This window comes from Geotrypetes seraphini, chromosome 7 (assembly GCF_902459505.1).
Source record: "Geotrypetes seraphini chromosome 7, aGeoSer1.1, whole genome shotgun sequence".
NCBI classification, from domain to species: Eukaryota; Metazoa; Chordata; class Amphibia; order Gymnophiona; family Dermophiidae; genus Geotrypetes; species Geotrypetes seraphini.
In genome coordinates, this window is record NC_047090.1 from 133,707,277 (window position 1) to 133,722,332 (window position 15,056).

Genomic DNA, 15,056 nt, shown 5'->3' on the forward strand with positions numbered 1-15,056 from the left:
AAGTTAATTTAGTAGATCAAGATAATTCTAAACCGATATGGAGGTTTGATAATGCATTGCTTGCTGATTCTAAATTTTGCACAGAATTTCAAACTAAAATTAATGAATATTTTTTACTTAATGATTTAGAGGAAATGTCGATTGGAATTTTATGGGATGCTTTCAAAGCAACTATGAGAGGACAAATTATATCATATTCTGCATATAAAACGAAACAGCTAAGAAAGCAATATATAAATTTGGAAAAAGAAATTAAAAATTTGGAATTAAAATTGGTTAATAAATGGGAACAGGAGACATTTCAAATATTGTTAAAAAAAAAATGTGAATATAATGAAATTTCCTCTGGGTTAGTAAGGAAAGATATTTTTGCTCAACAAGCGGTATATTATGGTAGTGCAAATAAGGCTGGAAGATTATTGGCAAATTATTTAAAAGCAAAGAAAAGGAAGGAAAAAATAAACATAATTAAGGATGAGTTAGGCAATTCACATTCTCAAATTGGAAATATATTAAAACAATTTTTAAAATATTATAAGTCACTGTATTCTTCGGAGTCTTATTTAAATAAAGAGAAAGATGGGTTGGATTTTTTGAGTTTAATTGAAGGTCCTAAGGTTCCTGATCATATAAAAGGAAGTTTAGATAAACCTATATCATTAAAAGAGTTACAAATGGCATTGAAATCCCTTAGAGTTGGGACCGCTCCAGGTGGAGATGGATTTACAGTAGAGTTTTATAAAGAATTTCAAATTTCCCTATTACCATATTTATTAAAATTATATCAGGATCAACTGAATAAAGGTTGTATATCAGGCACTATGGCAGAATCTTTAACTATTGTTTTGCCAAAGCCAAATAAAGATCCAACATTGGTGTCAAATTACAGGCCTATATCTTTAATAAATGTAGATGGTAAATTATTAGCTAAGATTTTAGCATTAAGATTGGCTAAAGCTCTTCCGCATATAATAGGAATGAATCAAACTGGATTTGTTGCTCAGAGACACTCTTCTAATAATACTAGACTGGCATTTCAGATATATTATTTAACAAAACAAATTAATGATCCGGCTTTTTCGGTATCACTAGATGCTGAAAAGGCTTTTGATCGTGTAGAATGGAATTTCATGTATCAAGCTATGGAGTGGTTTGGTATTGGATCCGGATTTATACAAATGATTCAAACACTGTATAGCTCCCCAACTGCTCGCTTATATATAAATAATAATATTTCAGATGCTTTTAAGTTGCAGAGGGGAGTTAGACAAGGTTGTCCATTATCTCCTTTGCTCTTTGATATAGTTCTTGAACCCTTATTATTAGCTATTCGACAGGCAAAGGACATACAGGGTATTCCATGTGCTGGAGTGGAATATAAAGTATCTGCTTATGCAGATGACATCTTGCTTCATTTGAGGAATCCGGAAACAACAATTCCATGTCTACTGAAGGTAATAGATACATTTGGAAAATTCTCAGGATACAAAATAAATTGGACTAAATCAGAGATTTTACCTTTAAATGTGCATTGTACAAAAGGTATATTTGATTCTTTCCCTTTTATATGGAAAGAGGATGGAATAAAGTACTTAGGTATTTGGTTGAATAAAACACTCGAAGAGACAATGAGAATAAATCAAAAAATTTTATTACAAAAAGTAACAGAGATGTGTGAGCAATGGAATCCTTTACATTTGTCCTGGTGGGGAAGAGTTCAAACTGTTAAAATGATGATTTTGCCTGTGGTTTGCTATCAATTGGGAATGATACCAGTGTTTTTTCAGGGGTCTTTCTATAAAAAATTAAATAGTATTCTGGTTAAATTTATTTGGCTGGGTAAAATTGCAAGAGTGGCTTTAGTGTCTTTGCAAAGACCAATTGAGGAGGGTGGGGTAAATTTTCCCAATTTTTATAGGTATCATCAAGCCTATATCATGCGCCAAGGTATGTATTGGGTCCTCCCAGAGCTTTTGGAACAATTACCAGAGTGGTTAAAGATGGAGAGATCACTTATCTTTCCACTTAGGCTTGATCTTTTGCTTGGTATAAAAGTGCCTAGAATACGTAAGGACAATAGAGTATTAATGGATACTTGGAAAACATTAAGGTTTATAGACAAATTAACTACTGATTCTATTTTAAAATCGAAACAACAAACTATTTGGGTAAACTCCAAGATACAAATAGGCGGGTTTAAGGTTGTCTGGAAAGATTGGATTAAAGCAGGTATAAGATCATTAACGGAAATAATTGATAATGGTAAGATGCTTGAATTTTCACAATTGCAACATAAATATGGTCTGAATAAAAAACAAAGTTCTAAGTGGTTGCAATTGAAGCATGCTATTCAGGTGGGGTTCCCTGAATGGAAATCTTTAAATGATCATTACAGCTTAGAATTCTTATGTTTCCAGGCAAATTTTCTGGGTCATCAGGCCGCAAAGTGGTATAAAATTATATCTAATTATTTGAATAAGAAGCCTAAAAATGGATTAAGAGATATTTGGAGCATTGAGATTAAGCATCAGATTAATGCATCTCAATGGCCACGTATTTGGTCTTGGAGAATTAAAGGTACGATGTCAGCATCTATTAGGCAAACATGGTTCTTTTTGTTGCATAGAGCATTCTGGACCCCTACTAGATTACAAAAATTAGATTGCTCTAAGTCTAATAGATGCTGGCATTGTAAAATTGAAGTTGGAACTTTAGACCATCTTTTATTTTATTGTCCATGTATTCAGGCATTTTGGATATCAATCTGGGATCAAGTCAACATATTGATGGAGAGTCATGTGGCATTATCCTATGACACAGTGGTTTTTGGAATGTGTATGAGGGCGAAATGCCAAATATCTGCAGCAAACAATAAATTATTGATGATTCTTACTGGTGTGGGAATTCAGCAAATAACAACTAATTGGAAAGACTGTTCTAGACTGAATTGTAGTTTCTGGTGGAACTCAGTTTGTCATATGTACAAGATGGAAAGATTTCTTGCAGTACAAAGGGGGTATTTTAAAAGGTTTCAAGAGGTGTGGAGGCCATTAATTGATTATTATAATGATTAAGATTTATTCTTTTTCCTTAGAGGATAATTTATAAAAATAGGGTGGGGTGGGGGGGATAAGATAATTTAGTTAGCTAGCGGTATATTTCAACTGATTAATGGATATAAGAAACATGGTATATAGGTATGAATAGAAAAAGAAAGAGGGTAAATTTATTGGAAATATGTTGTTATGAAATATAAGGGGATATATGTACTATGATGAGATATATATTGTTGTGCATCACTTTGTATAATAAAATGAATAAAGAGTTTGAGGAAGAAAGGGTGGGGGGAGGGACAGATTTAATGTAAGATTAATTGTATTATGAAAGAGAGATGTATAAGTATGTATAAGTTTGGACGAAATATTTTGTTGATATGGGAAGGGATGGGAGGTGGATGGGGGGTATTAAAACATGTATAATAATATTGTTTAAGAATGTCAAGTGAGTTATGTGAATTAATTGTAATAATATTGTACACTTGTTGAAAGAAATAAAAAGGAATAAAGATTAAAAAAAAACAAAACAAAAAAAAACAAAAAAAAACATAAAGCACATTGTACGCAATGAAAATGTTAATTATCATTTGTAGTTGGGCTTTTTTTCAGAGGTCAAGGCAGATGACTTTAAAATATGCAATGTCACCTCAGTAACAACTATACAAAAATAGACAAATATACCTCCTCCCCTTTTACTAAACTGCGATAGCGTTTTTTAGCGCAGGGAGCTGCACTGAATGCCCTGCGCTGCTCTCAATGCTCATAGGCTCCCTGCGCTAAAAACCGCTACTGCGGTTTAGTAAAAGGGGGCCATAGTGCAAAATATAGACAGAAGATATAAATTCTCAAAACGAACAGATTTTTATCACTAAATTGAAAATAAAATAATTTTTCCTACCTTTTTGTCTGGTGATTTCATGAGTCTCTGGTTGCACTTCCTTCTTCTGTAAATCCAATATTTCTTTTTTTCTGCCTTTCTTTCTTTCTGCTCCCTCCCCATTTCTTTCTGTTTCTCTTTCTTTCTCTCTCCCCCTGCCTGCCTGTCTTTCTTTCTCTCTCCCCCTGCCCCCCCAAGCCATTGCACCAATTTCTCCACTTCCCCGATTCTTTCTCTCTCCCTGCCCCCCCTCCCCCAAGCCACCATGCTGATTTCTCCCTGCTTCCCTAAGTCAGGCCAGGTGCATACAAGTGCTGGGCCCACAAGCCTTTCCCCGACGTCAATTCTGACATCAGAGAGGAAGTTCCAGGCCAGCCAGGCAGCGATTGGCTGGCCCAGAACTTTGTGCAGGCTTGTGGGTCCGATGCTTGGCCTGGCCTGGCTTGGGGAGACAGGAAGAACAAGATCGCAAAGGCAATCTTCTGCATCCCTCGTAGGTGAAGATGCACTATCCATAGGTTCAGGACTCGTGTTTTTTGCACTGGAACTTTCACCAGCTGCTCTAACCATTAGGCTATTCTTCCAAGTATCTTCATGTACTACGTATTGATGGACCTTTCTCAGAGGCTTACACAGCTTTATTTCTTGCTTACACTTTAAGTTTTTAGGTGTCATAGAACCAATCCTTCATCCGACTGGTATTTTTTTTATTCAGCTCAGAAAATGCCATATTTCTGCTGACCAGCTGAAGCTGCTATTACAGCTGTGCTTAGGAACTGTTGAATTTGGAGAAGGGGCAGATAAGAACTAAGAAACCTATAAATCCATACCATAGGAGCTGGTGAGGTCAATATCCAAGAACACGCTGAGCTCTGAAGAAGCAGAAACTGGTGGCGTAGAAGGTGTGTTTGGTGAGGTTGGGGCTGACACTGTTGATTCATGTTCGGCTTCAGTGATTCTGCTAAAGCTGATTTTACATGGTTCTCTTTCCAGTGGTGTTGGGTGACCACGAAGGGTGCCAGAGGAAGACAGATGTCTGCCACTGTTGGGCCGTATCCCAGGGGATTTTAAAGAGAATGATGTCTTCCTAGGCTTTAAATAGTACACAATGTTAGTATCAGCAATATCTATTAGACCCAAGCTAAGTACTGGTCACAGAAATCTAGGCACTATGTTTTATATGTGTGTTAAAAAACATAAGTGCACTGAAATATGTTGTCTACTTTTATGCAATCTGCCTGGAGACATCATCATAGGTTGAGGCAGAACTACAATGTATTTATGTGTAGATGAAAATACATTCAAATATTTACACCTGCTTTGGAATAGATGTACACTTTTGCAGGAGCATTTGTGTACTATTTGGGATTGTTCTAAGAGTCTATTCTACAAAGACCTGCAATAGCCCATGTATGTGCCTAAAAATATGTGCTGTTTTTTAGATGTATTAGGTGCCTTGTTATAAAATAGCTCTCCATAAATTATCACAGTAAAAATCATCCCAAGAATTACATTTTTTGTAGAAATGAGAATTTATCTAAAAGCAAAAAAAAAAAAAAAAAAAATCAATCTGTACAAAATTGCATTAAATAGCAAAATGATATTAATTGCCAACACATACAAATGATTTTAACTCACCATCTTTCAGATTTTTACTAACAGATTAACTTTTTCATAAATGAGCGCATTTTGCCACTGGCGACCATCAATGAAGAGGTGAAGTGACCAATGAGTTCAACTCGTTGTCTTCACAATTTATTGAAATGAAATTGCATGTGATTTTGTTTCAATAAATTGTGTTGTGGGGAGGGGGCTGTCAGGTGGGTTGTGGCGTTGTGGTGGCAGGGGACCCTGGTGGCAGCAACAGCAGGAGGAAGTGGGCATCCCTCTTGCCAATCTTCTTCAGTGTGTTGGGGGGGGGGGGGGTCGGTGGAAATTCTTCTTTCTGCTGCTCTCCCTGCCAGTTAATCAGCTGAGTCAACAGGACTTGGGGACACCTGCGGCTCAGTTGATCGGAGCAGGGAGAGCAGCTTTGACAGGAGAGAGGAGCTGTGCTTAGTGATTGCTCTTCTGAGCAATCACTAGGCACAGTTCTTCCCACTCTTTAATGGAAATTCTCCGCACAAATAGTATGCATAAAATTTGCATGCGGTTTTGCTGAGAATCACCTGTAAAATGAAAGTTGCTCCCACTATGGGCACTACATTGATTCACTGGATTTTACCAATGAGTTTTGAGAATCTTCTTCTAAGTCCCCTGCCATTACCACAAAGGAGACAGAAGATAGAGCCCCCCTTCTGCTGTCTCCCAGGAAACATCATGCCAGACATTTTTACCGACAGCTTACTAATTGCTGGCAAACCCAGATATACATGATGCAAGACTAATTTGTAGAGGGGCAACTGCTTTCATAAGAGATATCTAGCCACAGCCTAGATAGATTAAGATTATTCCAGATTTTTATGAAATGTAGTGTGTACACTAATTTGTAGTGTGTGATCATGTAACTTTCTACAAGTGGTAGAAAAAAAACGCCTTTATAAAAGTACTTATTTATCATGAGGACATGTTCATTGACTTGTAGACTCTTAAAGCAAAAACACTTCACACTATTTGTAAAACTGTTTACTTTGTGCTTGGGTAGGCTGTATGCAGAGGGAGCTTTGATTGGTAAAGAGGCAGCATCCTGCCAGAGCCGAGCTGTCTGAGGGTGGCAAATATTACACCACATTATTTATGTACTTTGCAAATTTATTAACTGCCTTTCTATACTGAAATATGTTCAAAGTTGTTTTCAAACCTAAAACATGCTTAAACAATAATTAATATACCACAACTACTTACTCAAGCAGCTGCAATCTAAAACTTCCGTGCCTTCTACACCTTTACTCTCCTGCTCAACTAGTATCCTCACAAGGAAACAGACATCTTTTCATCCCTCTCATATCTTAGACTTCCTGGCAAGACATTCCAGGCCTTAGACTTCCTGGCAAGACATTCCAGGCCTTTTGTGCTGCTACTGAACATAAATAAAGATGGGCTTATCACTTTCAGTGAGCAGCAGAACTAAAAGCATCCTGGTAAACCAGAACACTTTTCTACAACCTGCTCAACTAGAGAATTGTTAAGAAATGTTTCTTACATATCTAGGTAGTTGCTTGCAGTTGCGAGGTTCAATTTCTAATGATTTGTTGAACAAGTAGTCTGTAAACTCTTTTTCAGATATGGTTCCAATAGGATTTAAATTTTCAAAGAATCTCTAAAAAAAATAAATTCACAGAGTTATCGAAGAGTTTGAACATTTAACCCTGCAGCTGGCATTATCATAACGTGTTACCGCAAAGTACGTCTGTTGCATGAGAAATACTAGCAGTGGCAGAAGAATATCTTTGTGATTGGAGAGGCCATTACCCAATCATTTGACCTAGCCCCAAGATGATTGCTGACACTATAACCAGGCAAAATATTGGTGGGGCTATGCCCTATTTTCTGTGTATTAGTATTAACTACTTCAAAATCTTTATATAACACAAAGCTGCAGTGGTGATGCTGCCGCAGTAAATTCCCCAAAGCCCATAGGAATTTAATGAGCTTCAATGCATTTACAGTGGCAGCATCTACCGTGGCACTGTAAAAGACACCCCAAATCAGCAATTAACAGAGTTAACTTTCTACATTAAAATATCACTAGATGGGGCTGACCTGTTGGACTAGGCTAAATTCCTGAGCACATATTGTTCCCTGGGCTGGCTGAGGATATTGCAGAAGTAGTGTTCAAATCCCTCAAGGTAATGAATTATCATTCATAGAGTAGACTCAAGATATACTGCAAGGTAACACAATCTCTGGCTCCAGCTGAAGACTATCTGTGTAATGGTTGGGCTAGATGAGAAGGGGGATGTAGGTTTACAAAATGAGGGAAAAGTTAACAGCATGCAGGAAACAAAATACAGAACCACCTATACCAGAGGTCCAAGAGACATTTAGGTATTTCTGTGCAACATATTGGCTAAAGGGCTAAAACATAACAGCAATCTGAGATGTGGGCATGGATTAAGTGGGAAGGGGAATTTAGGGGGAGGAGTGGGGATGGTAGGGAGTATGGATATAAATGTGATAAGAGATGGAATCAAATATCTCATTTGGACACTAACTATGGGGTCTTTTTGATTTAAGAAACATAAAAGGGGGAAGGAGAGTGAACTTTGCAACCTATTATTTGTTAACTCTGCAATATTGTATGATTGATGTCCTAAAAGAAAAACTGGGTCACTCAGTTGTAATCTGAAAAAACTAAAAACAGCTTTTTTAAAAATAAGGGATAATTCTTAGGTAACTGAAAGCAGAACTGCAGTGGACTCCAGTTCTGATCGAGATGGAGGCCCAGGAAGAAACTGCAGAGCAAAATAAAAATAAAGATCACTGGAGAGGCAAAAAAGTTACAGCAGGATGGTTATATTTCTTAAATGGATTCGGGCAGTTTTCTCAATGTTTGCAGTAAGATATGCTACCCAGCTAGTGACTTATTGGACAGAACAGACCTTTAGACATTACTGTTGTATGCACAGTTCAGTTTGCGGGAGTAAGTATGGTTAAACTAATATCCAATACCATTTGGCAAAAAAAGGGGGAAAAGGGGAGCTTAGTTTTCCCAAAGTTGATGGTCATCCCTCACCAATGGTAGGGATTGTGGTACTAAAATGTTCGGCTACCTGCAGGTCCTTTTTTCCCAGGAGACACTAACCAAAGCAGCAGAACTTTGGTCTATTGAGCAGTCTGACAACTGATTAGAATCAAATCTACCAAATGCCTTTATTTTGGACAACAAAGTGTTCCATATTCCTGTTCAGTTTAGTCAGTACATCCATTTCTATTCCCGCTGGAATACAGAAGCAGCATAGAATTAGGATGTACTCTAAGATGTAATGAGTTCCCAGAATACCTAGATAGGGCTGCTAGTTAATGAACTGTTTAAACAGGTAGAATGATCATGCATATTATCAGTTTCTGTCTTGTATTTCAAAAGCCACGGCCAGTATGAGATAATTCTGATAATGCAGTTTAAGACTGTGCAGCATTTTCAAGTCTCAGACTTGTTTCCTTACCCTTATATCTGGCTCTACCCGTAAACAGTAAGGTTGGTTTTGGTACTGTTGGATTTCCCCTGTAATCTCAGCCACTTTTCTTCTTTTGCTAAAGTTGATCAATTCTTTCCCTTGTCTTTTAAGGAAGTCAGGATTCCCTTCCTCTGTCTTCAGAATATTTGTTAAATATATTCCTAAATAGAAAATAAAATAAATTTCAATTTTTATTTTCTCTGATAATTTTTCTGTAAGTGTTTTGTGTGTCAGTTTTGAATTTTTATTTATTTTGTTGTGATAATGTGCATATAAAACATTATCATCATTATCTAAAAACAAGGGCCTGTGTCCAAAATTTCTACTCATGTCACTTCATTTCTTTGTATAAGAAGATTCACAGCAGGATAGAGGAACTCCTATAGGCTCCGGTCAGGAGGCTGGAGTAGAGAACCAAGGGCAGCCAGCTAGGGTACAAACACACAGTATCTATCAATGAAATCCAACACAAATCTCCTCATACATGATGTCTGCTGTATATGTGAGATAACACCATAGTAATGCAGCTACAGGCTTCCCATATCATCCCTTCAGTGCCCTCATCTCTTATCAAGCCTGAAAATACACACCTTTGCTTGTTGCCAACTAGAACCTTCACAAATGGAAAGGTGATCATGTCACTTATGAAAAATCAAGCATCCTTCATGAAGAGAAAATAAGGCCATTAGTTTTAACAATGTATGTATTCTATCTGTCAATTTCCTTTCCTTAAGTCTTGCCAGAGTAGTACAGACAAATGGTTTTCAGTTTTAAGTTTTTTATTCATTTTTCATATAACAACAAATGTACCACTTAAATTTATACAATTTCATTACGTACACACTTGATATTCCTTCATACATTACTATATATATAACGTATCATTATATAATCTTTTACTATAATCTTGAAACAGTATATAATATTTAATAAGTATACCAACTATTTCTCAATTATAAACCCATCCCCTCCCCTTCCTTTGGCAACTGCATATAATACAACAAGATATATTGATAAATTATTTATATTATAAGATGAATAAAATAAATCCTCCCACCCCCCCTCTTATCAATATCTTATTATGAGAAAATTGTATCATTCATTGCAAAAATCTATTAATGGTCCCCAAATCTTAACATTACATTTTCATTCTCTCTGTCTCTCACTCTAAGCAGTGATACAATATGGAGAGATGGACTGGAGAAACTGAAAACCACTTGTCTGGATTGGTCTGGCAAGTACAATATGAAAGTGGAATTTGTTTAGAATCATTTTCAGAAAGACATAGGGCTAGATTCACTAACTTGCCCAATTGGGACAGATCCGTGTCCGATCCGGGCAGGTCCAATGGAATCTTCAACCTCTAATATGCAGATGGGGGCGATCGGAGGAACGCCCCCATCTGCCGGCACGGATCGCTGGTATGCGATCCCGACACATGTGCAGCCTGTCTGAGCTGTGACTTTTTTTTTTTTTTAACTTTTTAGCCGAGCGAGCCCATGGTTTTAACTCACTTTAAACCTGCGGATTAAAACCATGGGCTCACAGTGCGGGGAAGGGCAGGAGAGATTTGGGGCAGCAGGGATCCGGGGATGAGCAGGGCAGCAATTTGGGAGAGAGCAGGGCGGTGATTCGGGGCAGAGTAGGCAGGAGAGATCGGGGAAAAGCAGGACGGCAATTTGGGGCAGAGCAGGCAGGAGAGATCGGGGAAGAGCAGGTGGCGATTCAGGGCAGAGCAGGCAGGAGAGATTGGGGCAGAGCAGGGCGGCGATTCGGGGCAGAGCATCGAGGTGGCAGGCAGGAGAGATTCAGAGCAACAGAGAGTAGGGTAAAGAGCAGGGCTTCAATGGAGCTGGAGAGTCAGAAAGCTGTTTGCGACTGGTCCCCAGCAGTCGCTTCTTGGGTCTATCGGCCAGCCCAGTCGGTTTTAAAAATTTTGTTGGTCAATCACATCCCTGTCTACTTTGCATGCACGTATTGGAAGTGGATCTCTGGTCGCAAAGGGGTCGCAAACCGATCGGTACACAATTAGTTTGCTTTGTGAATCTAGCCCATCTAATATAATAAAGCCCTAAACGCGCATGCGCACTCCCACCTGCGTGCTCCCGTTTTCCGTGCGCTGTAGGGACCCGCAGGTAGGAGTGCGCATGTGCGCGGCTCTTGCGGTCTGAAGGATGTGAACTGGCCAGGGTGACATCAGCGGGGGCCGGAACGGACTTTAATTCCTGCCTCCCAGGCTTCTCCTCCTGCTCCGGCTGGGCCCGTGTAAAAAACCCCAAAACCCCCAGAGCTTGCTTCGGGTCCAGCAAGGGCTGCGGGTCCTGAAACTTTCCGATTCAAGCAGCGTCTGCAGCACTCTACACACGCTGCTTCGGGGCCTTCTACTATCCTGATTTGCTGGGCAGTAGAAGGCCCCGAAGCAGCAGTGTGTAGAGTGCTGCAGACGCAGCTGGAATCGGAAGGTTTGTCGGGACCGCGGGAAGGGAAGGGGGGTGCGGTAAGGGACTAAGGGAGCCGGCCAGACCGCGAGAAGGGAAAGGGGAAGTGGTGCACAGCGAAGTGGTGTGGGGGGAGGAAAAGGGAGGGGGAGGGAATGCTGCTGTGGCTGCTGCACAGGGAAGTGGTGGGAGAGAAATGCTGCAGCATAGGAGGCAGGGAGAGAGACAGATAGATAGAAAGAAAAGAAGAAAGATACAGGGGCAGGGGGAGAGACAGAAAGACAGACAGACAAAGGGGGCCAGGGAGAGAGACAGACAGCGGGAGGGAGAGAGAGACAGAAATAAAGACACACAGACATATATTCTAGCACCTGTTAATGTAACGGGCTAAAATACTAGTAATAAATAATGTATTTGCTCTCCTATAAAATGATATTACTGAAAGGACTTAAATGGTTACAATACTATAAAATTTGATGTATTTATAACAAGGGATCAGTTCTCATATTTATTTTTTTGTCCAAAAGATAATGCTAAAATGTTTCATCTGGATCCAAAATAGTGTGCTTTTGAAACTCCTTTTCTGCTTCATTTTACTTTCAATTTGTCAAAGGCACACAAAAAGGAAAAATGAGAGGGTCCGCCTCTAGAAATCAAATTTATTTGATATTTCTCTCCACTGCCTCCAAACCTCAAAATTCTCTTCATATCCAGCCCCTGCAGCTGAAACCTTAGCACAATTCTTTTCCACAAAGATAATCAATTTACAGAAAGCATTGCCTACATCCTGATTCTCAACTTTCTTCTTTAACGACAACCCAGAAAATGTAGCTATTCCATTTTTAGGCCATTCAACATGGTCAATTACAGTCCATTTTTCCTTGTCTAAAATCCTGTCTACGTTAAAGACCTCATGCTCTTTGGATCCATTTCCATCCTATTGGCTAACGATCCCCCAATTTGAACTGATGTCCTATATCATATCTATAATTAATTCTAACCTCTCAACAGGAGTTTTCTGTCTTATGGAAATCTGTTATAGTTCAATCTATTATTTAAAAACCATCACTCGATTCAACAAATCCAGCTTGCTATCGTCCAGTATCAAATCTTTGTTTCCTTTCAAAGATATTAAAGAAGGTAGTTTTCCTTCAACTCTCTACCTATGTAGATGTAAGATGGCGGTTGTGTCTGGTGCTGGAGGAGGTGAGAGCTGAAGGCGGTTGCGGACACAACCACTGGATACTTAAGGCACAAGTTTTCCAGGCACAAGTTGGATATTGATTCTCCCCTCTACATAAAAGCCTAGAGGACTACACCACAATCTTGTCTCTTGCAGTTGATACTTTAGATTAGAATCTAAATCACAATTTTGCAAGAGGTAAAAACCTTTTTATAGTTTATAAATCTTTCCTTAATTGCTTCTGATAATTTCAGCTATACACAGCTGAAAGCAGTGCAACATGCAGAAAGTGAAAAACTATCTAAACTTCACTTTCTTCATGTTGCACTGCTTTCAGCTGTGTATAGCTGAAATTATCAGAAGCAATAAAGAAGAGATTTATAAACTATAATGAGTTTTAACTCATGCAAAGTTGTCATTTCTTTAATAAGACATTAATTATTTTTTTCTGCGGCCCTCCAAGTATCTACAAATCCAAAATGTGGCCCTGCAAAGGGTTTGAGTTTGAGACCGTTGCCTTAAACCATTGCAAGACTGTTTTATTGCCCTAAGATACTGATTTTCTGGAAATCAATTTAGGGACATAATAATAATATTTTAGAATCTGAGATTCCGTTAACTTATGAAATAGTAATTTGTGGTACCATTTTACATATCAAGGATCCCCTAGATAAATATAAAAGATGTCTCATTAATTATGACTAGTACAGCTATACAAATGATTACACGAAACTGGAAAAACTGGGATCGTCTCAACTTTACATTTTGGTGGGCAAGTTTATGTCTAATTTACAAATATGAGAAAATGAACACTGATTTGTTATGGAATACAAAAAACTTTAAATTAATTTGGGGCCCATTGTCGTCTTTTGTAGAATTATTATAGTTATGATTTTTGTTGTTAGATAAAATGTACATCCAGGGAGGGGGGAGGATTATAAGGTCTTTTAATTGATTATTTATACAGATGAGGGAAGGGTGGTATTTTTGAGATTTGATAAATAAGTCTGATTAATCATATGTATAACTTATGTTTAAAATATGTATAATATATCTCTGAACCTATGATAAAATTTAATAATTATTTTAATGATAAAGATTAGGATGGGTGGGGGAGGGTAATGATCTGTATGAATCTTGTAAAATTATAAGTGATGTCTAAAGTGTTAAATGTATAATCTATGTTGTTTCCACTTATTGAAAGTGTTTTAAAATGAATAAAGATTATTAAACAAAACAAAACAAACAAACAAAAAAAGATGCTAGCCAATCTGAAACTAGAATGAAACAAACTTGTTCTTAATGCAGAAAAAAAGTCACGTGCTGGTTTACTAGTGCAGTGTTTTTCAACCTTTTTTGGGCAAAAGGCACACTTGTTTCATGAAAAAAAATCACGAGGCACACCACCATTAGAAAATGTTAAAAAATTTAACTCTGTGCCTATATTGACTATATATAAAGTAATTCTCTTGAATAGGAATCAAATAAACACAAAGAAAGTATTTTATAATGCTGCCACCGCCACTGGGGAATAGGCTGCCACTGCCGCCATCGGGAACAGGCCGGCACCGAGTTCTCCCTGCTTCTCTTCCCCGCGGGGCCGACCAACTCTCGCCACCCGTCGTCAATTCTAACGTCGGAGAGGACGTTCTAGGCCAGCCAGGCAGCGATTGGCTGGCCCAGAACGTCCTCTCCGACGTCAGAATTGATGCGAGTGGCGAGAGTTGGCCGGCCCCACAGGGAAAAGCAGGGAGAACTTGGCGCCGGCCTGTTCCCGATGGCAGCGGTGGCACTCAAGTGGCTAAAGAGCCGCAGTTTGCCGGCCTAGGGACAACACTGGAGGGTGGCCAGCTGTGCACCCCCTTGGGACGTAAACCCGGGGTGGAGCAGACTGCCCCCCTCCCCACCCTGGTATGCCACTATCTGTACCTCACTCCCTCCCTATGACCAAAAAGTCTCCTTTCTTCTATTCCCCGTGTACACAACCATCTCTTTCCCTCCCTTCCTCTCTCCAAAGTCCATGCCTTCTGTGTCCAAACACTCATTCCCCCCCCCCACCTCAGCATCTCTTTCCCTCCCTTCCTCTCTCCCAAGTCCATTTCTTCTGTGTCCAAAAACGCATTCCCTCCCCCACCTCAGCATCTCTTTCCCTCCCTTCCTCTCTCCCAAGTCCATTTCTTCTGTGTCCAAAAACGCATTCTCTCCCCCACCTCAGCATCTCTTTCCCTCCCTTCCTCTCTCCCAAGTCCATTTCTTCTGTGTCCAAAAACCCCTTCCCTCCCCCACCTCAGCATCTCTTCCCTCCCTTCCTCTCTCCAAGTCCATTTCTTCTGTGTCCAAAAACGCATTCCCTCCCCCACCTCAGCATCTCTTTCCCTCCCTTCC

The 15,056-nt window shown here is 39.2% G+C and overlaps 1 protein-coding gene across 2 annotated transcripts in view; it reads right to left on the reverse strand.

The window, feature by feature from the left end:
- The window catches only part of SOS2 (SOS Ras/Rho guanine nucleotide exchange factor 2), a 292,583-nt gene that overhangs the window by 35,104 nt on the left and 242,423 nt on the right, over positions 1–15,056 (reverse strand). For both annotated transcript variants that reach the window (XM_033951288.1, XM_033951289.1), the window contains 3 exons: positions 9,039–9,211; positions 7,076–7,192; positions 4,764–5,025 (listed from right to left, as the gene is read on the reverse strand). In XM_033951288.1, coding sequence (XP_033807179.1) covers positions 4,764–5,025; positions 7,076–7,192; positions 9,039–9,211 — 552 coding nt within the window. The remainder of the gene's footprint in view (positions 1–4,763; positions 5,026–7,075; positions 7,193–9,038; positions 9,212–15,056) is intronic.